Source organism: Vitis vinifera, chromosome 6 (assembly GCF_030704535.1).
Source record: "Vitis vinifera cultivar Pinot Noir 40024 chromosome 6, ASM3070453v1".
Taxonomy (NCBI): Eukaryota; Viridiplantae; Streptophyta; class Magnoliopsida; order Vitales; family Vitaceae; genus Vitis; species Vitis vinifera.
The window spans coordinates 20868356-20895636 of NC_081810.1; the positions used below are offsets into that span (position 1 = coordinate 20868356).

The 27281-nt window shown below is 32.0% G+C and overlaps 2 protein-coding genes across 2 annotated transcripts; one reads left to right on the plus strand and one right to left on the minus strand.

The window, feature by feature from the left end:
* The first annotated feature begins 9866 nt into the window (after positions 1-9866).
* LOC100244862 (protein SMALL AUXIN UP-REGULATED RNA 12) lies at positions 9867-10490 on the plus strand. The gene has a single exon (XM_002273567.4). It carries the CDS (start codon positions 9901-9903, stop codon positions 10330-10332), a length of 432 nt encoding a protein of 143 aa, XP_002273603.1. The 5' UTR covers positions 9867-9900; the 3' UTR covers positions 10333-10490.
* An 8766-nt stretch (positions 10491-19256) lies between these two features.
* LOC100251610 (ABC transporter F family member 1) lies at positions 19257-26671 on the minus strand. The gene is made up of 6 exons (XM_010653502.3): positions 26512-26671; positions 26191-26416; positions 22573-22646; positions 22263-22473; positions 21942-22176; positions 19257-20787 (listed from the first exon to the last, which is right to left on the minus strand). Exons 2-6 carry the CDS (start codon positions 26407-26409, stop codon positions 19730-19732), a joined length of 1797 nt encoding a protein of 598 aa, XP_010651804.1. The 5' UTR covers positions 26410-26416; positions 26512-26671; the 3' UTR covers positions 19257-19729.
* Between the last annotated feature and the right edge of the window lie 610 nt (positions 26672-27281).

Here is a 27281-nt window from a genome sequence, read left to right on the forward strand (position 1 = left end):
TGATATTTTTCTTTCAAAAAATATATTAAAAATTTTCAACTAAAATAATCAATAAAGAGAAAAAAAATATTCATTCTTACCAAAAAGTTGCATTCATCAGTCACATAATTAATTCGAGTGATTTACAAAGGTCAATCCTTAATTTCATCATTTTCTTTTTCTTGTTTCATAATTTTAATCCTCAAAAATTAAAATATTCAAATCTTAAGTGTAAGATCCAAAAGGAATTATAATATCATTTTAAATGTTTGACAAGAATGTTATATTTCTTGTCATGGGCACAATGACAATCAAGTCAAATTCACATATTGATTTCCTATTTGGAGATATTTTAATTTTTCATATCAATATCATAGTCTTTTCTAAAGGATGGCAATCAAATTGTAAATTCACAAATTGATTTCCAATTTGGAGATATTTTAATTTTTCATATAAATATCATAGTCTTTTCTAAAAGATCAATCAAATTGCAAATTCACATATTGATTTCCTATTTGAAGATATTTTAATTTTTCATATAAATATCAGTCTTTTCTAAAAATTGACTCAAACTTGACCCAATCTTAAATGTTATATTGATTTTTTCCATTTTGCAAGCAAATCAAGAATGTACATTTTTGTCTTATAGTGAAATTTTGGATACATCTCAAAAATTAATTAGCATTCTTCATTCATTAAGCTCCACAAACATATTTTTTAATCCACGCACATGGTTGCAAGTTCCATTGCCAATATACCACACATTTTTCTCCTCAATTTCTTCTTGTTTGCCATACATAAATTAATTCTTCTTTATCTTTTTTTTTTACATAGTTAGCTTTTCTTTCAATATTGCCAATAGCACTTCTACATGGATCAGTATAATGACTATATTTTTTACAATTATAACATTGAATATAATATTTATCATACCTTCCCTTTTTGTTTTACCTTGAGTTTCACCATCTTTCACATCTTCACGAGGAATATAAATCTTGACTTATTCTCTTACTTTTTGATGTGAAACTGCCTCTTTGGCTAGAACCATGTCTATAATCATTTTGAATTCTTTCATTACCATGATTTTCTTCATTCTATTTTATAGTAAATTTTGTTTCAAGAACTTAGTCTAGTTTTTTTTTTTTTTTTTTGTTCTTCCTTATTAATAGTCTCTTCATGAGCTTACAATGATTCAAGAAGTTGAGCAATGATAATAGAATCTAAATCTTTAAACTCTTCAATTGACACAAGAATACAATCAAACTCTAAATATAAAGATCAAAATATTTTTTCATCACCCGAGCCTCATTCAAACTTCCACCATTTTTTTTAATACATTCGCAATGACCAATACATTTGAAAAATAATTAAAATTTGATTTATAATTCTCTCATATTCAAACTTTCAAACTCACCTCTAAAATGTTTAAAGCTGAATTTTTTTTTTACCTTATCGACTTCTTTACTTGTCTTTTATAATATCTTCCATACATTGGTGGTGGTAGGTGTATTTGAAATATTCTTAAAAATAATTTCATTCATTATTTTTAATAGATGAGAGTTCTTATCTTTCTCCATTATATCTTTCAAAAAATCCATTTAATTTTGGGATGGGTTGTTTCATCTTATTGCTCCTTGTAGTCTTTCTCAAAAACCTTTCATGCATCTTGTAAATCGAAAAAGTTTTTAGCTTGATGGTCCAATTGTCATTATTGTTTTTACTAAGTTGGGTATTTAAAACAGATATATCCCACTTTTCCATTCCTTGTGATTCTAATATTAATTTGTTGAAGTAATAAGGTTGAAACACAAAACAATCACATTAGTAGAGATAAATAATTGAGAAAAAATTAAGAAAATTTAATTTATTATCTTCTAACACTAAACAAAATTCCTAATACCAAAAATACAGCAACTTTATAAAATTCAATTATTTGAATATAGAAACTAAATCAATCACTCAAGAAATATTTTAATTGATTTATAGAAATCAAATCAAATTTTAATTTTTTAAAAGCTTCCCAAATTTAAATTCACTTTCCTATCATTAGCCACATGGAATGAATTAATTAATCTGCATGCATGCCGTCGTTGATGTGAAGCCGCACAGCGATTGTTTGCCTCTAATTAAATTCCTTTCCAGCTCACCCTTGATAACACTGGCCAAGTAGTGCTAAAGCTATTTTCTCTTAAAGTGATAGGATAAAGCACAGAGATGAGCTCATTCTCCACATCGTCTGATGCCCAATGGACCCTTCAACTTTTCTGTGGAGAATGATTAATAACGCATTTTGAGATCACCTACTGATGATGTAACTTTGTGCAATCGTATACTGCATAATATTGGCAATGGCAGCCAATTCATGGCAGATTCTTTTACCAAATGTAGGTATTCATTATGAATGTCATGTCGTGCCTTTGCAGTGTCTGTTAGTGGAGATAAAAGTACTAGGTACTCCCTCTCTTTGGATTCCCTGACAAGGGGTCTATAAGGGCATGACGACACAAGTATAACTCTAGAAAATATGGGTGTATATGATATGCCCGACATATTTTCCTCGGACTTTTTTCAATAGTACGATAATTTAAAAAAAATATTCTTAAATTATTATAGTAAAAAAAGTTATTTTAAATATATGATAGTTTTTGTCACCTAAGAGAGAGGGTGAATGAATAAATTTTTTTTTTTAACCAAAATCGTCTTTTCAAAAAACGATTTTATTTCCATTTAAAAAATAAATAAAAATTCAAAAGGGGAAGAGACGATTTCCCATTAAAAAAAATTAATATTTTTTTTAATATTGATTACAAATTATAAAAAAAAAATATTCCCAAAGAAACTCATCTCTTGAAGAGACGAGTTCCCATGGAAAAAAATAATATTTTTTTTTTAAAATCCCAAATTTAAAAAAAAAAAAAAAAACCACAAGGAACTCGTCTTTTGAAAAGACGAGTTCCCATGAAAAAAAAATCTCAAATTAAATAAAAAAAATAAAAAATCCTCAAGGGAACTCGTCTCTTGAAGAGACGAGTTCCCATGAAAAAAAATTAATATTTTTCTAAAAAAAAATCCCAAATTATAAATATAAAAAAAAAAAAATCCTCAAGAAGAGACGATTTCCCAAATTTTTTTTTTTATAATTTGGGATTTTTAAAAAAATATATATATTAAATTTTTTTCATGGAAACTCGTCTCTTGAAGAGACGAGTTCCCTTAAGGATTTTTTTTTTTTTAATTTGAGATTTTTTTAAAAAAAATATATATTATTTTTTAAATATATATATATATTATTATTTTTCATGGGAACTCGTCTTTTCAAGAGAAGAGTTTCCTTGAGGATTTTTTTATTTTTTTTTTAATTTGGGATTTTTAAAAGAAAAAAATAAAAATCATGGAACTCGTCTCTTGAAGAGACGAGTTCCTTTGAGGTTTAAAAAAAACAATAAATAAAGGCCCGTGAAATTGGGCCGAATTGTGGCCCAAAATATGGCTTGGCGGGGGTGCCATGTGGAGCACCCTCAAAATTCAAACCAAAAAAACAAAAGAAAAGAAAAAGGGTGGGGGGGGGGGGGTCTGGCCACGCCTGAGCGCGCCAGGTGGCAGATGGGTGCTCAGGTGTGGCTGCTGCCCCTTCCCTTTTGCCCAGGAGGGCTGCCGCCCGTCCGTTCTTTCCACGGCGATTCCGGCTATCTCGGGCGACATCGGCAGCCAAGAGGGGTCTCTTCAAGAGACGAGTTCTCTTGAGGAAAAAAAATTAATATTTTTTTATATATAATTTAGGATTTTTTTTTTAAAAAAAATATTAATTTTTTTTCAAGGGAACTCGTCTCTTAAGTCTCTTGAAGAGACGAGTTCCTTTGAGAATTTTTATTTATTTATAATTTGAGATTTTTTTTCATGGGAACTCGTCTCTTGAAGAGACGAGTTCCCTTGAGGATTTTATTTTTATTTTTTTATTTGGGATTTTTTTATGGAAACTCGTCTCTTCAAGAGACTATTTCCCTTGGGTTTTTATTTTTTTTATTTTTTATAATTTATAATAAATGTTAAAAAAAATATTAATTTTTTTTAATGGAAAAGAGACGATTTCCCTTTTGAATTATTTTTTTCTTTTAAATGAAAATAAAATCATCTTTTGAAAAGATGATTTTGGTTTTAAAAAAAAAAATTATCCGTTCACCCTCTCTCTTAGGTGGCAAAAACTACCATATATTTATAATAATTTTTTTTACTACAATAATTTAAGAATAATTTTTTTAAATTACCGTAATATTGAGAAAAGTCCTATTTTCCTCAGGAAAGCATAGGTAGCATTACCTTATTTTCTTTTTGTTAATCCCAATAATACAAAAAGTTCGACCTCATCCTAATCCCATCTCACTGTTGCACTGGCTGGGTGCCACCAAATACCCACTCGTCACCAATAACACCTGTGAAAGTATCACTGATCTTGACCTCTTCAAAATAAAAAACTTTCGAACCTACCCATATCTTTATAGTTCAGCAGGTCTTTATCATTTGACAAGAGCAGTCCATTAGAAAATTTAAAAATTCGTACAAGCAGACAAGCTTGTCAAGAAACTTTTTTTTTTTTTTGTCTCTGAAGTAATAAAAAGAATTCTATAAATAACAGTACAGAAAGAAGGAAAAAAATCTATAGAAATGGTATATAAAATGTATAAAAATAAAAAAAAACATAGGTTACACAGCATATGAAACTACACAAAGCTCTTGAAAATTTGCAGTTGCACGTGAGCTCATATCTCTTAATTTTATTACGTGTATGTTCAGCATCTTCTTTATGCATAGTCTTCTTGATATTGGAGAATTTTGATGGGCTTTTGGTACTTTTTCCTAAACCTCAAGAAAATATCTAGCTATGCAAACTGATTAAAACATTCTACCAGAGATGTTGGGTTTCTCATAGACAGATTGATTTCTATAATTTCTAATTATTAATTGGCTTTTGGGTGTAGAATTATTGTGGGTATGTATACATTCCAATATTGCAAGAGTCTATATCCCATTTCCTTGAATGTACCGCCTTTAGACATTTGTCTTTGCGATATTTTAGAGGTGCATGTGACCTGTAAACATTAATCAATGACAGGTACATAGATATTTTTTTTCTTCGTACGCAAGGGCGTAAGACCATAAGAGCGTGTGTGCAGCGTGTTCTCTACAGAACCACGCGTAGCGTACCTTGTACCGTGCCGTGCTGTTCATTTTTTGTGGAAGTTTGAAGTTTTGGGAGGTGGCATAATGAGCGTGACATATTGAGTTTGACCCCATGCAAAATGCAGAGATAAATCTCGATCTACTGATCTAGATAAGGTTACATGTGTTGTATCAAACGTGGTGCAGACCTGTTCTCTAAATGAAAGACCAATGGAGAGAGTGAAGTCATACCTAACAAGCCTGCAACACTGATCAAAATGATGGGGTACATGCATGAAGACTGAAATCCAATCCCGATTGACTTGCAGATCCAGCTAGCTACATTCCAAGAAGAAGCAGGGTGTTTTTTAAATATATATATATATACACATATATTTTTGTATCTTTTACATGAGTAAGAACTTCACCAGAGAACATATACCCTTGATTGGCTGCATTAAGCAGAACAACATAGGCTTAAAAAATTGGAGTTACTGATCACATGAATACAATCATAAGCATTATTTCAGAAGGCAAGTAGTGATGAAGTACATTCTTTGGGGGATAGCTAAAAATGGAATAGAAATGATGATACAAATAGTAAGATATATACCGATCATTAGTTGATTAAACAAGACTTGAGCTTTAATTCTCTCTTTTTGGATGGGTGGGTACCGGATGTTTTCGTGGTTGCAAGTGGATGATGTGGACCGATACGTTCCACACAACTCCAACATGCAGAACCCAACTTAGGCACACAACCTCAGCCTTATTATGACATTTCTTTTCATTTCATGGGAGGACCAGTTATTAAATCTACCTTCACATGCATGTTCTGGGACCTGTACTGTCTGTCCTTTTAAGTAAAAATATGTACCGTGTTTATATGATACTATAACATCCAGGGCCAAAGGTGCCCGTGATTGTCTCAAATAATTCGATATGCCCTCTGGTGTGATTGAGAGTATTTATGAAAACCCTAGTTAAATTTGACTTGGTCTAACATGGGGTGCTTCTGAAAACCTAAGTTCGATCTGAATTTAAGATATCTCCAAGTGGTCTTGTTGAATGTTCATGGGGCTTAAACCATAGAGAAAATATTCATTTATTCTCTGAACAAACCTCTAGCTCCTGTAGCAGTCATATTATTTTGCTACCAACTGAAAACTCAGTGTTGGTATCTGGACCATTTCCAATAATATTGTTGACTCTTAGTATACAAACGTGCCAGTGAACAATATTTAAAATTGACAGTATCTCATGAAAGCTAGATGTAAATCTCCATGGACGATCAAACGTTTCTTTCATGCACTTTTGGTGCTTTTCTTTTCCAGCTCACCTGTTACATGGAGCCGGGAAGGAAGGCTTCATCTTGATGATCACGACTTATGAGCAATCTCATGTGCAGAATACATTAGGGGCCCTCTTGACTGATTCAAGCTAGCTTTTCAGATAAGCCTGAACTGGTGGTTGGCACTCCAAGAAATATCTAAATTGAATGGCGTAGACCTCGCCATGGAGATCAAGATAAGAGAGACTTAACGCCTGAAACAAGTTTTATTCTGTGAACAAGACTGGGTATGCTTCGGTGTGTCCCAGGAAAAATGAACTGACTTCTTGTGTTTTAGAAATCATTTGAAAGTAATGAATTTAAGGAGGCCAACTTTGATATCAAAATATATTAGTAACATTCATGGCTACGTAAGGTTTCTTCTTCTTTTTTTCCAATCCATTTTTGCTTTGTATAGATGTACTCATTACGAAGAACTGACCCTTTCTTCAAATATGCTACGAGGGACTGAAACAACGTGGGATGATGAGATAGAAGATATTTTTCTTAAGCTAGCTGAGAATAATAAGCAAGATTCGCTAAAGCCCTAGCTTCTTGGGTGAAAGGAAATAACAAGATATTTTGTCATGTCAGGAACATGCCTGCATTAGTTCACATTAATTAAATTTTGAAATATTTAACATGGAAGGGCTTAATGTTAAGACAACACTAGTACGACCATTAATTGCTATCTCCATCTGAAATAATTGGAACTTATATCTATACGGTTTTGTGCAAATATTAGAGACCAAAAGCACAAAATCTTTCCCTCGAGACCAAGTAAATCTCGCTTTTTTAAATCGAAGGTACTCACTCTACGCTAATTAAAGCTGAAATGATATTTTGTCTTACGGGTTCAATATTTAGAATCTGTTTGGTTGTAATTTTAGAAAGTACTTCGAATCTTTCTAATATTTTAAAATTTTTATTAAAAGAATTGTTTTCATGAGCCAAAAAGATTAAGGTAGTGTTTGTATTTTTGGCTTTTTGATAAAAATAATTTATTTTCAGAATTTAGGTTGTTTTAGTTTTTCTACTTTTTCATAACTTATTATAAATTTTTTACTAAATAGAAAAAATCAAAATATATAACTTTTTCTAAATAGAAAAAATAACATATTGATTTTTCTATCTTTTTTAATACTTATAAAAATAAAATATTATAAAAACAAATAACCTAATATTTAACATTATTAAGCATTAAAATTCTATTTAGAATTAAGTAAAAAAATAAACACCACCTAAAAACACTTCTTAAGTCATTGGAAAACAAGCTCTTAATTGAAACGAAGAAGGACGGGATCAAGAAATTTGTTTCTTGAAAATTGGTCCATTGTATTCTTAAAAGGTTAATTTCACTTGCTTCTCCTATTTGTGATGAATATATTTAACTATCATAATTTGAAATTTCATTAAATGCTTCTATTACTTTAAGTAGAAGGAAAGATGAGTGAAATAACAAAAGAGAAAAATAGATGAGGTAGTTGATGAAATTTTAAAATCATGGCATAGCTAACTACATTTATTTAGCAAAAATCTCAAGAAATGTGAATGAAATATCCTTATTTTTAAATGAATTATGGTCTTTTAAGAAACGGAAGTGCATGATCAGCGTAAGAATCCATTGATCCCATGCGTAAATTAACCTCCGCCAATTGCAGCTATAGTTAATTAAGTAACGCGATGCAGAACAATGAGAGTAGTGGCAGTTGTTGATACCTCGCATCTTTGACGATCCACGTAGTTGCCAGATGGATGGACGCGTAACTTCAACTTATAAAGGTTCTTGATCCAGTCGTTATACCTACAGGAAGGCATCCGGACAGGGTGTCCGGACGCACCCTCCGATGGTTTTGTTAGCCATGGTCAGAGAGAGAGAGAGATATAAATCAGTTGGCCTTTTACCAGGTATTAGGAGGTTACCAGGGGATCCTTTTCTTCTTCGTGCGAAAGTATATATATACAGCTTCAGGGGTACTGTTCCTCTCATTAATGGCGAGGAGATATTTTGTGTTTGTCATGATGACATTTGGAGGCAGCATGGTCATCGCCACCCTACTGGCGGCTGTCAGAAACCGTGGTAGGTGATGCTGCTGTCTAGAGATCGTGGGAAGTGATTATGTAGAATGATCGTGGGAAGTGACTTGTTGTCACCTCGACCCGTCCTTTCACTCTACAGATGATGGGACGTGGGTCATGGCTGGTTGTCGTGATAGCGTGTAAGACTCACTTTACTTTAATTGATGACCCGGACGATTATATCCGGGTGACACATGCTAATTGCCCGGATATATTGTGGAGCGGATGCATTATGAAGTTTGTCCGGATGTCTGTGTTTTGCCAGCGACGTTTGCTCTTCCTTGGATAGGAGGAGTTGAAACGTCATTTGCCTTTCCTTGAGGCGGTCCGTATAGGAGAACCATCATCATTTGTATCCTTAGGGGAATCCGGATGATGATGGTCCAGCTGGTAACACGTGCCACGTGTCACTGTGAGGTGCGTGCCACGTGTTCTCCAGAGGGAGGGGTCCCTACAGCAGTCACCCCACATTCTGATACTTAGAAGACTGTGGTAGGCCATGGAGAGACATCTAGAGGCTTTGAGGGCATTGGTCTCTACAGTTGAATATTCTAGAGCATCTCAACAGGTTTCTGGAACTCTACACTTCTGGATTGACTTGGCCACACTTGAAGGAGTTGTATTTTCAAGGTGGGGATATAATAGAAGAATTAAAGGTTTGAATCATATATATATGCTCCATCTCTCTGAACGATGCCTTTCAATGTGTACTAATTTATCCGAAACACATGATATCAATTTGAACTACCCTTTTCCATATGTCCTCTTTTATATGAACCACATGGCCCCTATTTGAAATCTGGATCATCATCCCTGGAAAGTTCCAAAATTTCAGAGTAGCATTGAGATAAAAACACAGATACACAAGAAATCCTCCTTTTTCCAAACTGAATAGAGACCAATATTTAATTGTACTTCATCTTTCTTTTGAAGTTAGTTAGACTAAAATGATACTTTTATGCCATAAAAGGTAATAATTTTTTTTTCCTTATTTTATCCCCGGTTCATCGAGCAGTACAAATAGCAAAAAGTAGTAACAGTGAAGCCAAATTTGATATGCAAATCAGGCTGGAATAGAGCCAGCTACCAACTGAATCAGTGTTAATAATTGGGGGGCAGGCAGACATGACTATCTAAAAGGACCTTTCGTATGCATCTAAGAACTTCAATCACATGCAGTGGTCTCCCATATTACATAAAGTCAAGTCAGACCGAGTTGTTTCCCTCCCGCTCCCTCAGTCACACCCCATACAGCAAGCATCCACCTTATCTCTCACCATTTAACACTATATATAGAAAGCTAAAGTGCTTAGGAAAAGCACCTTTTGTTGATCAAACAAAGCAAAGTCTAAGTCATGACTAAGCTTAAAAGAACGAGTGGTAAGAGGAAGAATGGCATTGTAAAGCTTAAGATCGTGGTAGAGAAGCTGCAAAAGAGCCTTTTGTTGGGGAGGAAATCAGCTTGTGAAAATGACGAGTTCAAAGATGTCAGTGACTCAACCTATGTGCCAGCTGACGTCAAGGAAGGACACTTTGCGGTGATTGCTGTGGACGACGATGAACCAAAGAGATTCGTCGTCCCATTAAATTTTCTTACTCATCCGACCTTTTTGAAGCTCTTGGAGCAAGCAGCTGAGGAGTATGGTTTTGATCATGAGGGTGCGTTGACAATCCCTTGCAGGCCGAGCGAGCTGGAGAGCATACTGGCTGAGCAATGGCAGAAGGAAAGGGATTCCAGTGTTGGTGTTCCCTGGGGTTCCTGGAAAACCATGGTTAAGAGCTGTTAGAAGAAGAACAAGTCGATTTGATTCTATTAATTCATGGGATCTCTTTCCATGCTCCTGCATTTGGCCCTCGCTTTTCTTTCTTCTGTTGGACCCTTGAGATCTCTCATGTGGGGTTTATTAAAGAAAAAAAAAATTAATAAAATTGTGATAGGATTTTACTCAAATTATTTATTTTTTATTTTGTATGAAATTCAATATTTATCGAGTTTATGTTTTGATAAATTATCTTTTTAAGTTTAACAATTACATTAGAAAAGTATTGTTTTAGGGTTAGTATAAAGGATTCCATAAATATGTGGTTTTATAGAAAGGAAAAAAAAAAAGAGTGAAGAGAGATAGGTAGAAGGTGTATTGGGTATTAGGTAGAGAAAGGTCGAGAAATTTTAAATAGGAATTTGAGGCACATTCCTAACAAATACGACATTTTTTAAAGTATTTCCAAACTTACAATAACTTTTATGACATCAATAAAAAAATTTCTTTTGAAAAGACAATTTTAATTAAATTTTGAAGTTGTTAAAATTTTAAATTAAATTATCTCTCCAAAAGATAACTTTCAATTGGTATTATGAAAAATGCGTAAATTAGAAAATAGGTTAAAAAGTTTCATATTTTAATAAATAGATTTTAAACTTGCTATATTTTTAAAAAAAATTCCACCCCTTTTGCAGCATGCACATTTATTTTTGGGTTACATTACTTTTTTTTCTTTCTAAGCCGAAAATTTGTAGTCTGTGAATTTTGTAATAATTTGATTAACAAAAAAGTAATATTATTATTTATTCTCTCTTCCATATTCTCCGAAAGGTTTTCTTTCTAGTTGGAATATATATACAACTCACTTAGATGGTATTTGTTTTTTTGATTGAATAGAAAAAATTAAAATATTTAGTTTTTTTTTATTAAGTTAAAAATACCTTATTGATATTAACCAATATAATTAAAGTGAACTTGTTATCAATAAGTTTAGTTTAATTATGTTGGTTGATATCAATAAGTTACTTTTAACTGAATAGAAAAAGTCAAATATTTTGGTTTTTTCTATTCAGCCAAGAAAACAAACATCGTCTTAGTTTTTGTTTGGATACAATTTCCTTTTTATTTTAAAAATAAAAAATAATAATAAGTTTTATATTGATATAAAAATTCTTATATGTTTATATTGAAAATGTAATGATATTAAAAATTGTTTAAAAAATTTTTGAAATATGAAATAACTAACAAATTTTAAATAAAATTATATTTTTTTGTACAAAATATTTGAGAAAATAAAGGGCTAATCTAAATAGATACAAACACCCAAGAGGGAGGGTGAATTGAAGTTTAAAAAACAAAAAAATAATAATAATCTTTTTAAACACAATAAAATTAAGCACAAGAAGCACAAATATAAAGAGATAAAGTTATAAAAAGCAAACTCAGATTTATAATGATTCGGCACTTCCTTACCTACATTCAATATTCTTAAACTCCTAACCGAGTGAGGGTTCCACTTATACTTGAAACTTTAACCAAGCTTCTAATCACTTTTTACACTTGGATTCCGGCTTCAACGGGCTCTTACATAATCTCTTCAAGTCTCAACTCACTTGAATGTTTTAACACTCAATTAACAAGTTTGAATCTCTCAACCTAGCTCAACAATGGTTCAAATACAACTCAAGGCTAAGATGAATCACAAATGTGCACTAAAAATATGCAAAAAGGGGAACACCAAGAAAATAATAAGAGCTTTTATGGCAAGAACAAGTAGGTAAACAAATAAATGCAAGTGTTCTCTTCCTCATAAATAAAGTGGAGCTCTCAATTTATAGGTTCTAACCTCGGGAGTCAAAAAACCAAAAAACAGCCTCGATCAGTCGAGTTGGAGGGTGATTGGTTCACTAGCCGTTGGAGCATTAAATGTTTGGTAGGTGACCGTTACCCTCAATCGAATCTCGACTATGAAAGAAAGACTATTGGAAGAGAGATAAGGTTTTTTGCATCTCTCAACCGAACCTCGACTAGGAAGGAGTAACCGGTCGACCGATATCCTAGCCGGTTGAGCTAATTGACCAGTGCCTCAACCGGTTCACCATTTTTTGCCTGAAAACCTATCTTTTTCTGGTCTTTTTGCTTCTAATACTTAGACAATGTCTTTAGGTAAAATAATATGTCAATTTTGAAACGTTTTGCCTAAGGTTCATTTGATAAAATTCGGATTTTGATGGAAATGTAACTTTAATGCATAAACTGAGTTTTCAAAGATGTATGAAATAATATGAAAATCCTAAGTACACTCATGCATTCATCTTACATATGTTTCCTATGATTAAAAAGTCTTTCAAAAGTTTTGATCTTGCATCATTAGGTCATTTAATGAATTTCCAAATTAACACTTGAAATTTTTTATAATTCAAACAACTTAGTAACTTAACCATGATTTGCTATCATCAAACCATGATTAGAAGAATCCTTGGGCTAACAATATTATATTTTTATATAGAGGTTTATAATTTAAAAAAAAAAAAATAGGACGTGTATTAACAAACATTGGTAGTGTTTGTTTTTTTGGCTTTTTGCTGAAAACAATTTAGTTTTAGAATTTAGGTTGTTTGTTTTTCTACTTTTTCATGACTTATTATAAACTTTTTATTAAATAAAAAAAGCCAAAATATGTAGCTTTTTCTAAATAGAAAAAATAATATATTGGTTTTTTTTACTTTTTAATACTTAATAGAAATAAAATACTACAAAAACAAACAACCTAATATTTAATACTATTAAGCATTAAGATTCTATTTAGAATTAAGTAAAAAAACAAACACCACCTTAATTCTGATAACTTTAATTGAAATACCACTAAATGTGCTTGGGAATCATTTTAGAGAAATGAATAGTATTGATCATAAAATAACACCAGTATGTTTAGGAACATTTTGAAAAACAATTCTCAACGGATTTTAAAAAAATACTCCTTTGATGTTGATCTTGAAATATTTATGTTTTCAAATAATTATTATTTTTAATTATTATTTGTATTTGTATAATTATTTTTAAAAAAATTAAAATAATTAAAATATATTCTTAAAAACATCACATTTTCATAACAAATTGTAAAAAAAAAAAAAAAAATCGCTTTGATGTGTCAAAATGTATAAAAATAAAATAAAAAAAACGCTTTGATGTGTCAAAATTAATGTATTTTTTAGAAAATAATTTTGTATTTTTAAGAATTAAAGGTTGTTTTTAAAAATAGTTTTCAAACAGGCTACTAAGACAAGGGCAGTGCTAGATTTTCTGGCTGAATTTCAATTTACCTTGCAATCAAAAAACAAATTTCAATGCATGAATGTATGTGGCTTTGCAAAGAAATAAACATATACATAGATCTGAGCTTTTGAGTTATTTTCCGCAAGACAATCTGAGTTGTATTCATTAGTGGGGATCCACTGCATGCCCAACAGTTAAATTATTTATCACATGACAGCTATGGTTGTAGTACTGTGAAATGTGGGATGTATAATGTTGTACCTACACTAGCCATGTTGAGGAACACCATAATTGAACTTTGGAAGATGAGACGGACACTAGGGTTAGTATAGATGTTTCTTCCTGCTTCTTTTTCATTTTTCCTTGACATAAATCAAGCAAAGAATCTTCAATACTTGGATACTTTTGAAATTGGAGCAATAACCTCTTTTATTCATTTTTCAAAAAAATAACCTAATTAAAACATTTTTAATTTTTTTTTATTTTCTAAAACATTTTCAATCTTTCTTATTTTCTCAAAATATCATTTCCCTCTCATTCGTTCCTTCCCATTATTCATACCTAAATCTCTCTTGGTTCATCACTTTCTCTCTTTTATTAGATATCCAATTCTCACTCTTTTTTTCGGATACCCAACTCTTTATTTTTAGGTTTACAATTTCTCTCTTTGTCCATTTAAATTCAAACCTTTAAAAAGATCAATGAACAAAAATCTCATCTTTCTTTCTTCTTCAAGATTTTTCGTAGTTTTTACTATTGTTTTTGTTGGGTTTTTTATAGTTATTTTTAGTTGGGATTTTTTAGTCATTTTGTGTATCTTAATCAAATTGTTTATAAATGAAATTTAACTATAGTATAGTTCACGTTATCATTATGATTGATGACCTAATCTTAATTAGGTTTTTTTGCAAACCCGATTTAACTTATGTGAAGTTCATGTGAACATTTTTAATGGGAAATTAACCTTTGTAAAAAAAAGTGAGAAAAAAAAACGAAGTTTTTGTTTTTGAAAGCAAACAAACAAAGAGGAGTAAAAGGGTTCAAAAATGATCATTTCTCAACAAAATTGAAGAGATGGGTTATTTTTACAATTTGATAGTTATTTTGAACCATTTGTTCAAATAATGGTAAAGTAGCAAGTGCAAAAGATGGGTGCTCCCCCTTTCTATGATCATTAGATTTGAAATAAGAATGTCTCAATATCAAACCAACCATATTCTTTGAAACACTCCCTATTAGTATGCATATAGTGTAATATCTCATAATGGATTGAGAAAGATTTATGATATTATATATTTATGAACTCTTCTTGATTATGTAGATATGTTTTAAAGTTATAAAAATTAATTAAATATAGAATAAACAATGTCAACATAGATGGAAGATAACATTACAAATAGTATCAAAATCAATCATCAATCCTAATTTAAAAGTTTATATAGCCTACCAAAAGATATTTATGGGACACATATAAGAGTGTCGTGTCTATATGGAGGGTGATTGCAATATCCTATATTAGATATTAGAAAAAAAAACTCAAATGACTATATATGTATTATTTTTTCTTAACATGTTATAAAATCATAAGAACTCATTAGACTCAAATCAGATAATATTTACGTAAAATAAAAAGTGGATAGTAAAATATATCTACAATTATATATCAACCTTCATGTTTTTTTTCTTGTTTGATCAAGACATATGCTCCCTCTAGTTTGTACTTCAAACATTATATTTTTGTCTCATTCTTCTTAGTTGTGAGGTGCTTGGGTTCGTGTAGTCCTTGTGACAAGTGAATGAATACCGAAATCTCAAGGGGTAAGTTAAAAATCATACTCATCTATTGATGAATTTACAGATCTGTTGTTGTAACCTTCCTCTACTTTGTATACATTAGAAGATAAAAGAAGAGATTCGGAAGAACACTAAACAAAATTTCAATTCCACTTAGGGACAAAAAGTGCTCAAACTTATTCTTTTCTACTAATTTCATCATGGCATTGAGAATTCCACTGTTATACAATGAGAAGCCAATTCAATTTTCAGTTAAGTTAGAAGACTTCCAACTTATTAGATATAGCTAAACATCTATCCACATGATATGCTATGCTATCAATATGTTTGGTGGATCCAAAAAAACAAAAAACATCCAAACCTTTTTAGCCTAATTGGCCTCGTGGTTTAAAAATGGTTTTTTGTTTTTTATGGATCCAACAAAATAGCACTATTTGGATATTGTTTTCTATTTTTGGTTTTTAAAAAAAAATGAGATAAAGGTCTATTTTTTAGAGAATAATAGAAATTATTTTCACCAATTTTAAAAAATAAAAGGAAAACATATAGAAGCTTAAAAAATTCATAAAAAATAAATAAAATTAAATATAAAATCTTTTTTTTCCCTCTCCACTTACGATTACCAATATTAAAAATCTTCAAATATATTTTTCCTTTGAATTATGCATGTATTTCTGATTTTCCTTTTAACTACTCTAAAAATTTTCATTAAACAAATAAATTTCAAATCAAACTATATTTGATAGATAAAATTTAAAAAGTTTTTAAAATAATTTAAAACTCAAAAACTAATTTAATTAGTACTAGAATTTTGATTTAATGTGTTGGATTTATTAAAATGAGACTAGTAATTTTTAAAAATAACTTAAAACTCATATATTGATTTCATTAATACCATAAATTATATGTACAAAAATTGATATAGAATGATTTTATTATTTCTCTTCTATATATAACTATATTTTATGATTTTTTTTTTACTAGGCAAATAAATTTTAGATTAAATAAGACTAAACTTGTTACATTCATTAACGAGTTTAATAATTTTTAAAAATAATTTAATACGTAAATAATTATCGAATTAATACCATAACTTTATAAATAATAATTGATCTACAATTACTCTAGTATTTATTTTCTGCACATAATTATATTTTTAAAAAATTTCTCACTAAGGAAATGAATTGTAAATCAAGTAGAATTTTGTATTAAATTTATTAATAAATTTAATAATTTTTTAAATTAATTTAAAACTCTATATCTAATCACTAAAAATATGATAAACCTCATGACTTTACTATTTTATATACGCATCAATATTTTCTTAAGAAATTTTCTCACTAGATGAATAGATTCTAAATTAAGCCGACATAATTAATAATTAAACTCTTGATTAATTTTCTAATTTTTTAGAATAATTTATAATTCAAAAAACTAATCCAATTAATTGTAAATTAAATCAAAGCATTTTAAAATACTTATCTGTAATTGAATACTAAATTTGTGCATGTAATAAAAAATGACTTACTTACATATTAAAAAAACTTTAATTGTTTTTAAATTTATTTTAAATGAAATATTTTTAACAATATTATTATTATTATCCATTTTTAATCAAAAAAAAATCAATTATGTTTTTACAAAATGCTAATATCCATATTTTTAAAACATATAATAGAAATATTTTTTTTTTAATAAAAAAATATTGTTTATGATTTTATTATAATATTACTATTTATATTTTAAAAAATATTTATTTTTCTATTTATTTGTAATTACAAAAGTATTCTCAAACACTCTTATTTTTATAAAATACTTTAATATCATGGTTTGATTTTCGGTACTGATGGGAGATCAAATTTAAAGATTTTTTGTATCAGTGTTAGATAATAGAGAGAGAAGAAAAATAATACCATATTCAATTTTATCTATTTTCTTTGACTTCTTTTAATTTTATATATATATTTAAATAAATGTGAAAATAATTTTTACTTGTTTTATGAAAATTGTTTTATATTTTACTTTGTTTTTAAAAACTAGAAATAGAAAACAGCGGTGTTACAAATTTTTAAAAACAATTTTATGTTTGTAAAATAGAAAACCAATTTTCAATCATACAATCAAACAGGCTGTAAAAAAAAATGTTCTTTGATTTTAATTAAATTCAAGAATCGGAAAACATGGTGAAACATACGCTTTTTTAGTTTTGCATTTGTTTGGTTGTTTGGCTCTGGCAGAACAGGGAGCCAGGATCCATTCCCAGTTTGCACACCATAAGCCCATGAAAATTTCTCTCCACTCACCGTGTTCAACTATATTTTCAAATGCTCTTATCTTAAGTAAACTACGGGACTTTAAAAATAAAAGCCAGTTTAGGGTGATCATGAAAAGGCTAAAAGCTTTTTTTTTAATTAATTTTTTAAAAATGGATGCTTGTGCTATCGGCGAAAATTCAGTTTAAAAATTATTATATTTTCTATTCATTATTGGAGAGTTGCTTATGCAATGTATGTGTTTTCCTGACGAGTTTAATGCAAATTAAACTATTAACCAAAAGGGTCCAATTATGATAGAAGTGTAATTTTTTTTATCTATCAAAAAGTCATCATCAATCGGTACATTTTCGAGTTTTATTGTTTATACCATAATTTCATTTATTTGTATTTTCGTACCTAAGTCTCATTTATTTGCATCTTCGTTCGACAATCTAAATCTCATCATATATATTAAATCATACATACCACTATAGTAAGGGTGACAGTTTAATACGATTTGTCAATATGACATTTTTTGCAGGTTTGGATTGAGACTATAAATAGGTTTTCGTCAAATTCGTATCGACTTGTATAGTTTGTTTAATAAATTAATAATTTTTGGCTCAATTTGCATAACACGACTTTAACCCAAATTGACTCATCTAATAATCTTACTATTAATTTAATTATATATCATATTTAACTCCTTTTAAATTTGTTTTTAAATAAATAGGTCAATATAATCATAAACATGTTAATTAAGGCATTAATCATATTTGGATTACATGAGTTGATCATGTCAATATACAAAACCTAACTCATGAGCTACACAATGCGTCTCCTATTTAATAATTAGATTATATATGAGTTTATGCTTTTTACACAATTATTATTCGTATTGGATTTAGATTGAAATATGTAATAGAATACAATATAATACCTAAGCTTTGAGGCTACTTAAATATCATCCACCAACATGAAATATCACCCCTACACTACTCTTATCTCACCACATATCGTAAGACCGATACTCCTTGTTTCGTAAATACCATTACAATCGCATAGAATTTTCTTAATTAAAATCTTAAATATGTTTTATAGTTGTTTTCAAAAGTAATTTTGTATTTTCAAAGATTAAAAAACAAAAAAATATATATGTTTGGGAATTAAAAAATAAAAAACATTATTCTTAAAAACATAAAAATATATTATAATTATCTTTTAATTATTTTCACTTATTTTCTATACACTAATTTAAAAAATAATTACATAAATATTAAAAACAAAAAGAAAACACCACTACAAATAAAAATTATTTTTAAAAACATATTTTTAATTTCTCAAAAATACTTTTATTCTATAAAAACATAAAATAAAAAAAAGCAGTTTTCGAAAACAGTTTAGACTTAAAAGAGAGAAGAAATATCATTCACGCATCTCTTGGTTATGGTTTAATGACCAAAAATTATATATTCCTTCTAGTAAATTTTCCTATTCTTTATTTCAGCCAAATCAAAAGCTCCCCAAAAAGATTGTTAAGACTAACCCAGCAGCATTCCAATTTTATAGCATCACCATCACCTGACTACCCTGAAAAATAAAATCCACAACCATACAAACAAGTTGAAGGGAGAATTAGCAGTTGCATTACCAAATTTCACTTGAGAAAAAAAAATAGGATAACATCATAATGGCCTACAACACATCATTCAAAGGGAATGAAGCACAATCATAAGGAGGTTCACATAGGCATCTCGTCTACCAGAAGAAACATTGTTAAAAAGGTATTTCCTGGTTCTGAGCCGATAACCAAGAATAATATAAGGGCAGTGTATATTTGTAAAGGAAAAAAAATTATATATCACCTCCTAGTAAATAATAACCAGACAGGTATCAAAACACATCAGCTTGAAACAATAACCCCTTGCCTTGATCACTTGTGTTTGCCACTTTCCTTGCTTTCATCATAATCCTCTGGGAGATCACATGTCCACTAGATGCATCATTTACCAGTCGTGTAGTGATATAGATGATCAATGTAAGCAAAGATAGACTAGTACAATGGTATAATGCTGACACAGCCTCTGCTATCTGGTTCAACCAGACAATCCAGCCTTGCTCTTCAGATGCTCCTTAAAGTCCATAATGTCACCCTCCCAGCGGGTCACCTTCTGATTCTCACACACCCATATCTCCTGAGCCACCTGGTTTATGAGCCTGAAATCATGACTAACAAGAACCAGACCACCATCCCACTCATTCAATGCTTCAGCTAGTGAGTCAATTGTCTCAATATCCAAATGATTAGTTGGTTCGTCCAGCAGCAACATGTGAGGTTGCCTATAAGCTAACCATGCAAAAATCACCCGGCTCCTTTGACCATCTGACAGATTCTTCATTGGCATCACCTGCGCCTTACCTGTCAGCCCAAACTTCCCGATTGCTGCCCTCATCTTCTCTTCTTCATTTCCTGGGTATTCTCTCATCATGTACAGGAGAGCAGACATCTCCAAGTCAAGTTTCTCAGTCAGGTGCTGATGGAACTGAGCAATTCTCAAGTGGTTGTGCCGCCGGACCATGCCATCAATAGGAAACAGATCCCCAGTCATGAGCTTCAGCAAAGTACTCTTCCCAGCCCCATTGGGTCCCACCAGAGCAATCCTTGAGTCCAGGTCTACCCCAAAGTCAATGTTCTTGTAAATGAGATTATCAGGAGTATAGCCAAATGTGACTTCTACAAACTGCAGTACTGGCGGGGGAAGCTTTCCCACATCAGTGAAGCGAAAGACAAGAATCTTGTCTCTAACCACTTTTTCTGTAAGGCCTCCACGTTCCATTTTGGCCAGAGTTTTTTCCTTGCTCTGAGCCTGGCGAGCTAGTTTCGCAGACCCATGCCCAAATCGGGCAATATACTCCTTCATTGAAGCAATCTGGTCCTGCTCCCACTTGTACTGTTTCATCTGGTTCTCTTCCAGTTCAGCACGGGTTTGAACATATTGGTCATAATTACCAGTGTAAAGCTTCAGTTTCCTGTTTTGCATGTGGATGATATTTGTGCAGACACCATTCAGAAAGTCCTGGGAGTGTGAAACCACAACTAAGATGCGATCAAAGTTCTTCAATGTCTCCTCCAACCAGACACAAGCTTCTAAATCTGATACCAGAAAATTCAGAGTTCATCATTGTTAGCATTTCCCAATCATGGAAAATTTGCTTAACATCATAAATAGAACAGATGAAAAATTTTAGAAAGAAAAAAATCAGACAATTGCAGATCAGCTGTCAGTCTCCAACCTGAAAATATGAACCAGAGCAAATTAAGCATAATAAAGAACAAGTTATCATGAGAACAAGATCATCCCCTCCTTTCCATGTATGAGGGATAAACTTCCAATTAAGCAAAATAAAGAACAAGTTACCATAGGAACGAAATCATCCCCTCCTTTCTGTGTATGAGGAATGAACTTCCATGGATCATGAAAACAGAATTACTGGTCGAGTGTGCAAAATCTCTCCTCGAAAGAATTGGAACATAAAATTTATCTGACAAAGGCTATGCACTGTTGAGAACACCACCATTCTATTAGAAATTTAGAAATAGGAACCTATTCCCTACTCTTCACATCATCTTCCAACCAGTGATGCCGGTCCATCACCCCACAAAAGACTCTCCTAGGATGGGGACCCAAACCTCAGGGTGCTAACCATGCCTGCCATAACCAGCACCAAGTACTCCAGAGCATCCAAACAGTGACATGAATCAAACCCAGGACTGTGTTGCTAACACACATCCTAGCATTTGCCCAAGACCGTGTCTCTAACTGGGCACCCTGACGGGCAAAGTCAATGAATATACTATCAACACCATAATTGAAAAGCTAAACCATATACACCCATTTTGCCTAAACAAACTCAGACATGTTTCCTCAAGATGAATAGTTGCATTCCTTGAAAAGTGAACCCAACTTGCAGTTATTTTTAAGAGCTAACATGATAGCTGATGCAGGACTGTTCTACCACTGTTTAGAGTAATGTATGAACTAGAGCAGCCCCTGGTCAAACCTTAACCAGGATTTTTGGTTAACAGGAGAAGAAAGAAAGGAAAAACTGAACATTCAATTAAGGATTTTTGGTTAACAGGAGATGAAAGAAAGGAAAAATTAAACATCCAACAACCACTATTGATACCCATGCACCACTACACCATCCAAAAATGTATAAAACCAAAAAATATCAACATACCAAAACAAGAATAAAAGTACTAAAATCTTAAAATCCATGAGGAAGTTGGATGCTAGGAAAACTTACCAAGATGATTAGTGGGTTCATCGAGTAACAGAATGGTTGGATTCATAAACAAAGCCCGAGCTAATGCTATCCTCATTCTCCAACCACCAGAGAAATCTTGTGTTTTCTTTGCTTGCATCGTCTTATTAAAACCAAGACCAAACAAGATTTCAGCAGCGCGCTTTTCTGCAGTTGATGCATCCATGGCTTCCAAACGCTCATATACACGATCAAGGGCCTCTCCGCCACCATCATCCTAAGCCAATAGAAAATATGGAAGTCAGGCAGAATGCCCAAGAAAGACCAAGCTCAGAGTTGCTAACCTTATTTACTTAGACATACCTGTGCAGCCAACACTTCAGCTTCTTTCTCCAATTTCAACCTCTCCTCATCACAGCTTATGACAGCCTCAAGGGCAGACATGTCAGAAGCTTCAATCTCTCTGGTTAGATGATGGATGTCCATGTGTTCTGGAATGGGAAGTTCTCGGCACCCAATTGCAGTGAGGAGGGTAGATTTTCCACACCCATTCAGTCCAAGTAAACCATATCGTCTGGGATGATAGAAGACAATGAATGAGACTCAGATAAACTATTAATCAATTCCACAACACAAGAAGAATGTACTCAGTCAAGACATGAGATTAACAAACCTGCCATAGTTAAGCTCTAGCTCAGTATCCACTATAAGATCATGACCATGGAAAGTAACCGATAAAGACTCTATCTGCAACAAGCATAAAAAACCAGTTTATACACAGTATGAAACAGCTTCAGAGATGAGATGTAAACATAATATGTACCAAAAGGATTCTTAGCGCACAATATTACCTCCTCCACGGGAGTACCCACAAGGATGAAGGTATTGGATATATTCAGAAAAGAGAATGTTCAAGTAATAAACCCTGGTAACATAGCTGGCAGAATGCCCCTGGTGACAGAACCAGCTGCTCGCCTAGGCGCTCGTCTAGGTGCACCAAGCTAGCAACAATAAGCTAAAAGTGAGACTCACTATGATGAGAGCGTTCATACCATTTTAAGAACCTTTATATGTTGTGCACATGTCCATTAAAAATAGACAATTACAGACCTCGGGACTCAACAACTAAATGATCCACCTAAAGATCCAAGAGGGATCATACTGGAATGAATTAGATATTCCAGACCATCTAATTTAATATTCTTAATATTAAATTTTTTATAACTTAGGTACATCTCATCTTTTGCGGGCATGGATAGTGCCCTTTGTACAGATCGAATGCAAACAAAATTCCAAATCATTTTGGCATCAATCACAAAACAGTTCAAATCTGAACTCATTAACCCAGAATCGTTCCTCCCCAACAAACCCAAACACCCCACCTAAACCAACCCCACAAAAAAATTTAAATAAATAAATAAAATGTAAAAGGACACCGGAGGATAGGAGGGTTAAATTGAGGAGAAGAAATAAAAATGATAAATTTGTTGATATCTCAAACTCAAACAAAACAATGCAAGTGCCCCAATAATTTGGGAAGCCAAACAAATTGTGGGGAAAAGATTATATATTAGTTACAAATGGTCTTCGCTTTTGAGTTCGTTCTTTTTTTAAGGTAAGTTTTCGCTTTCGAGTTAATGTGCCTTGTTAAACGATATCTAGGCTGCTGAGATCATCTGATACTCTGAATTCACTGTCTTCAAACACAAAAGATCAGTACTACAGAAGTAACCGTATACAACTAAAAACCCATAGTTCTGGTTCCGCTATTCATTAAAAACTTTTACTTCCTTGGTTTCCCTTTATCACGTCTTCAGCATGCTAAAATTTGGTGTACAAAAAAAAATAAAAAAATAAGAAAATTACAGTGCAACAGTGATCCACTTGAAAGGCACATACATGTGAGATCTGGTTTTTAAATGCCCATCTACTAAGCTTGTAGGATTTTTCCTCCACATTTTTTATTGGGTTTGATGGTCTAGTGGCAGAGATGAGTTTGTTCTTTTTTTAGGTAAGTTTTCACTTTTGAGTTAATGTGCCTTGTCAAATGATATCTAGGCTTCTGAGCTTATCTGATACTCTGAATTCACTGTCTTCAAACACAAAAGATCAGTACTACAGAAGTAACCGTATACAACTAAAAACCCATAGTTCCAGTTCTGCTATTCATTTAAAAACTTTTACTTCCTTGGTTTCCCTTTATCTCGTCTTCAGTATGCTAAAATTTGGTGTGCAAAAAAACAAAAAATAAAAATAAAAAAATTACAGTGCAACAGTGATCCACTTGAAAGGCACATACATATGAGATCTGGTTTTTAAATGCCCATCTACTAAGCTTGTAGGATTTTTCCACCACATTTTTTATTGGGTTTGATGGTCTAGTGGCAGAGACTTATTCATTTCTCTCCTCAAATTATTCCCTTCAGTTGCCTCAATTCACATTTCAGCATGGAAATATAAAATAATCACATCAAATAATACAATCAAGAGTTGTTGTGGTAAGCAAGCTCAAAAACAAGATGTCTTGACTGGTTGCTTCACTAGCCATCTAAATAGTCAGCAAACACCTACCTAAAAAAACAGAGCTTTACAGGTCCAGAGAGCTCAAAAGGCCAATCCTTTCCCAGTGCAGCTCAATTCCTTCAGCTTATTACTAACATTCATATAGATCAATTACTTCAACAAGGGTAGCAAGTTCACTAGAATACCTACAACACAACATGCTCCAGAGAACAGGGCTCATAACCTGGTATATCATTGACAAGAAAGGCTGCCATTTGGCTGCATTTCGCATAAGGGTTAGGTGCAGGTAAGAACAGATTGTACAGTTAATATGTGACCTTAAATGAATTTCATGAATATTCTTTAAGTACACTCTCTGCTAGAATCTGAAGTGTCTCTACACTGTGATACACAGTGGCTTCATCATTGATTTGTTCAATGGACTTGAAAAAAAGGGTAATCCCAAGTTAGATATGATGGAGTTAAGACTGGTTTCAATTCACAATAACCATGCTTAACCTATTTACAAATTGTATTTTGGTTTTTGTGATTCATGATAATTAGCTGAACTAGATCTAAGGCTAGATCTCTGACTACAACCAACGCTTGTCTTCAATCTCAGGTGAGTCCGACTATAAAGCAAACAAAACATGGACTTTATAAAAATAAGTGCCCAAGTACAGAACATGCTTAGCTGAACTAGCTTCCAACTCAAGCTATTGAGCACAGCCTATGTTAGTAAATTTAGGATTGCATAAACCAATACCAGCTTGTTTAAATCCCCTATATTTGGTTGAAGGTGTGAGGAAGACAAATCCAATAGAGAAGAGAACAAGAAACCTATATTTGGGTGAGAAATGAGGACCAAATCAGATGTAGAAGAAACTGAACGTCTACCAAAGAAAACCATGGTAAGAAATCTAATTCTTTGGGGAGAAAACTACATTTCTTAAATAAAAATAAAAAAATGAAAATGAAAATGAAAATAAAAATAGAAAGAGATTTATGCATGTTGCAATATTCTCCAGAGAGAATCTGCCTGTTACCAGTAATAAAAACAAAAATATTGAATTCAAATAGCATACAGGTGTCATACCTGCACAAAAAGACATGAATCTTCAAAGCTTAACAAATAATCCGAGAATGTATCCTAAAAAAGGCATATCTAACTATTTGCACAAACCAGGACATGAGTTAGGTCATATTTGGTATAAAAGGGGCTTTGGAAAGTGAGTTAAGAGGCTCTACTTCCAAATCCACAGTTTCCAGACATCATATCACCATCGAAGTGGAATTTAAATTAAGTTGTGTACACACACAAAAACAACTCTCAAATTGAATTGGAATTCAATTTAGCGGAAACATGCGTGACGCTGATGGGTGAGTCACTCCTCCGGTACCATTCCAGGTAACATCGCAAGAACAACAATAATCGGGGTTTTCAAATGGCTCCCATGATCTACTTTTTCCAAACATGAAAGGAAATAATTTGAAATCTTTTGTCAGTTAATAGCAGTGGAACTGTCTACGATCCGAAAAGAATTTAGAATTCTGAATCTCAGAATTCTAATCTGGCAGTCGAGAAAAACCAAAAACCTCAAGATAACATGCTCTATTTGACCTCCTACTATAAAGTAAAACCTAAATATGCTCTCCATACGTAATTCACAGCATGAATAAAACAAAAACATTGCACCCAACAAAAAAAAAATCCTTTTTTTTATTTTATCAATTTACAAATCCAACAAAAATAATCCTAAAATGTAAAGGCAATCGAATCACAGCATACCCGAATATCGCGCGAAAGAGGATGCGAACAGAGCACACCAGTACAAGTCCGATCTGATATTTTCATATCGGCCATCTTGTCAACGCCGTTCTGTACATCGGCGGCCGCCGCAGACGCCGCCGCCTTCGAAGATGCGGCAGCAGCAGACTTGCCTCCCCTCTTGGCGGCCGCCGCGGCCTTCTTCGCCGCCGCCTTCTTCTTGCTCGCGTCAGACACCATCTTCAACCTAAACAACAAGATTAAACCAAAAAAACCCTAAGATCGTAAAATCAGGAAGGATCACGCGAGACGAACCAAGCCAAAGAGTAGAGATGAGGGAACCTGATCTGAGGTGAGAGGAGGACCGTGAGATCTAGGGTTTTTGGAGAGGCGGACCGTGTGACCTTTGTTGGGTGACAAGAGAATGGGTTTGAGGGTTTGAAGAGGAGGTGGAGGCCTCTTATTTATAGGGTGTGGGAATAGAGGATCCACGTGTCTAGTTGTGTCGCGAAATGTTGGGGGGGGACACTCTTACAAAACGTCAAAACCATTCCAAGTTCCGTAACGGGAAGGAACTCTGAAACGGGCTTCCGAACGGCGTCGTTTCACTTGAAACACCAAACTGTTAAACAAATTAATAAATAATCTTCTTCATAGATGAAATGACTTCCTCAACAATAAAATATTTTAAAATAAAAAAAAACATTAAAAGTGTGTAAAAATATTTTTTTTTAAATCAAAAAAAAAAAAAAGGAAAAATCTAAAATAAAATTTAATATTTTAAATTTTTTATTTAAAGTAAAATAAAAATTATGAAAAAAAACACGAAATTGTTGAGTAAGAAATGTTTTTTTTATTTAAGTAATATACATAATGATAATTTTAAGGGAAAATGTGCATTTTTAAAAAAAACTGGATAACATAAAAATTAAAAATTAAAAACTATATCTAGTGAAGAAAACAAAAAGGTATGTGAAAAAAATTAAGGAAGTAAATAAAAAAAACATTTTTTTCTTATTAATCATGATTCTAATTTCATAAAACTTAAAAAAAAAAAACATAATTTATAAAAATAAATAAATTAAACTCAAAATAATATTAATATAAAAAGG